The sequence below is a fragment of the Athene cunicularia genome, assembly GCF_003259725.1.
Source record: "Athene cunicularia isolate RWA chromosome 18 unlocalized genomic scaffold, athCun1 chr18_part1, whole genome shotgun sequence".
Classification (NCBI taxonomy): domain Eukaryota; kingdom Metazoa; phylum Chordata; class Aves; order Strigiformes; family Strigidae; genus Athene; species Athene cunicularia.
Window position 1 is genome coordinate 13,160,522 of NW_020799123.1, and position 2,577 is coordinate 13,163,098.

The 2,577-nt window shown below is 65.4% G+C and overlaps 1 protein-coding gene across 1 annotated transcript in view; it reads left to right on the forward strand.

The window, feature by feature from the left end:
* Positions 1-1,502: 1,502 nt before the first annotated feature.
* LOC113486976 (dynein heavy chain 17, axonemal-like) overlaps positions 1,503-2,577 on the forward strand; it is a gene marked incomplete at its 3' end in the record, with an annotated part of 4,359 nt that continues 3,284 nt past the window's right edge. The window contains exons 1-3 of the mRNA XM_026861320.1: positions 1,503-1,824; positions 2,067-2,170; positions 2,273-2,413. Of these exons, the coding sequence (XP_026717121.1) occupies positions 1,503-1,824; positions 2,067-2,170; positions 2,273-2,413 (567 nt within the window). The remainder of the gene's footprint in view (positions 1,825-2,066; positions 2,171-2,272; positions 2,414-2,577) is intronic.

Below are 2,577 nucleotides of genomic sequence, written 5' to 3' on the forward strand. Positions count from 1 at the left end.
GGGTGAGGTGACGGTTTGTGTGGCCAGGAGCTGTACGACACCGCTGCGGAGTTTCTGAAGCTGGGGAAGGTGGAGCTGGGAGGAGTGAGAGGAAACATCCTCAGGAGCCAAGTGTTTCAGATCTACGAGGAGGTCTCTGAGATCACCAAGACTTTTACCGATTGCAAATATGATCCCTTGGATCCTGCAGAAGGGGTAAGTGAGCGCCAAGTGTTCGCCTCATGAAAAAGAATCTCTTGCCGGAACACGCTGGAAGAGCTGCGTGTAAAGCTGCCCCGTGCAGCGGGCACCGTGCTCGCGCCGGGGCGTCACGGGGCTCCGGGCTCTCCGGGTTCAGCAAATCCTGAGGAATCCCGGAGGCTGCGCCCGCTTAAATCATTTTGCTCTTCCTGGCAGCAACTGAACAAAGACTTTGCGGAATTCCAGAAGAAGATTCAGGACGTGGACAGGCGACTGGCCACCATCTTCCGCCAAGGCTTTGATGACTGCAACTCCCTGGCATCCGCCGTGAAGGTACAGGAGCCCCCCCGGGCTCGACGGGTCCGCCGGGGGTGTCAGAGGTGTCACAGCCTCTTCTCCCCGCAGCTGGTGCACATGTTCTCCTCCCTCCTGGAGCGACCGCTGATAAAGGCCGAGGTTTCCCCCTGTTACTCCGCCCTGCTGGGCATGTTCAAGGCTGAGCTGGAGAACGTGAAGGTGCTGTACGACGCCCGGAGCTGGGGGGGCCCAACCGTCCACAAAAACATGCCGCCGGTGGCCGGGCAGCTGCAGTGGGCTCTGGAGCTGCAGCAGCGGCTGGAGGGGACGCGCAGGGACCTGTTCGCCATCGACCACCCGTACGTGCGGGTCACCCCGACGCCCCACGGGGGCGCGGGGCAGCAGCCAGGGCAGGATCTGGCCCGGCCTGTGTCTCCTCCCGGGCCCCTGCTGCAGCAGCTGCCTCTGTCATGACCTCCACAGCGTGATGCTCGGTGCTGAAGCTGCGCTGGTGTCCGAGAAGTACCGAGAAGTGATGGGGCTGCTGCAGGGCCACCGCGAGCAGGTCTACGAGGAGTGGGTGTGCGGGGCCGGCCAGGACTGCCACTTCAGCCTGGAGCAGCCCTTGATCCTCAGGGACCCCGGCTCTTCCCTGCTCAGCGTGAACTTCAGCAGAGAGGTGGGTGCTGGCGCGGGCAGCCCGCCCGGCGCGGGGATCCCTCACCTGGATGTAAACCCGACGGTCCCAGGCTGTGGTGAGACGTTTCGGGTTTTACGAACAAGCCTTTTCTCCGGCCTCTCTGCCTCGCAGCTCGTCGCCGTCCTGCGGGAGGTGAAGTACCTGAACCTCCAGGGGCAGCAGGACATCCCGGGCAGCGCCGGGAGCCTCTTTGCTCAAAATGAGACTTTCCAAATGTTTGTGGACAACCTGGAGCTTATCGTGGGCTGGTACAATGAGGCACGTTGCAAGGGGGAGACCACCCAGCTGCTTTTTGGGGACCCCCCAGGGGAGAGACTCTTATGAAATGGGTCCTGGAAGCCTGGAGGGGTTGGGGTACAGCAGGCACATCACCGTCCCACCACGCTGCTGCTGCCATCACACCGGCCCCCTCCGCCCCCCGAGCTCCGTGTCAGTGGGGTGGGGACCCCACTCCTCTGCGAAAGCAGTGCGGGTGGCAGCTGGGGCAGGGTCCCTCCTCCGCCCGCCGCGCTCACCCGCGGGCACGCTGGCTCCCCAGGTGAAGCAGAAGCTGCTGCCGGTGGAGCTCCCGCTGGTGACGGGGGAGCTGGAGGCCGTGGACGGGCGGCTGGCCAGCGCGGAGCACACCCTGTTCTGGCACCACGAAGGTACAAACCCACCCCCTGTGCCTGTTGGGGGGTCCCCGGCCCCGTCCCGTCTCCTGCGCAGTGGCTGCCCTCAGGTCCCCACGGCCATCACACCCAAAGCGCGGACCCCCCGCCCCGCAGGTGTGAGTGGGTGGGTGAGGGGGGGCATCCCGTGTCCTCCGCCCCGTGCTGGATACCCCGGGGCGCCCTGACCGGGGCTCGGTGCCGGGGAGGTGTCAGTGTGACCGGCATTTTCCCCCCAGGCGTCCTGGAGTACATCCAGGAGATGAGGGAGGTCCTGCACGACCTGCAGACCAGGGTCCAGAAAGCAAAGTTAAACAGGGAACACATCATCCAGCTGCTGGAGGTAACCGTTGCCGGTGCTTTAGGAGCGTCTTCCCGGGAGGGCTCCTGCAGGGATTTCCCCCCCCCAGCACCTCGGAGCAGCCCCCTCGTCTCCTCCCTGCAGGAGTGCTCGGCCGCTCCCCTGTTCGGGAGGAAAGACAACAAGGAGAGAGCGCTCTTGGACCTGGAGGGGAGAGCAAACGCCTTAACCAAGCGCTGTGCTGCGCTCAGGGACGCGGGCGTGAGGATCCGGGAGATGGTGGAGGTGAGACGCGTCCCGGGACGCTGCGGGCGGCCTCGGTTTCACAGGGAGCGTGTCCGGCGCGCGGTGCTGCGGCCTCTGAGCCCCGCCTGGGCTCACACCCGGGGCGCTGCGGTGGTCCCTGCTGAGGCGCCTGGGGAAGGCCCCGACCATCACAGACGGGCTCT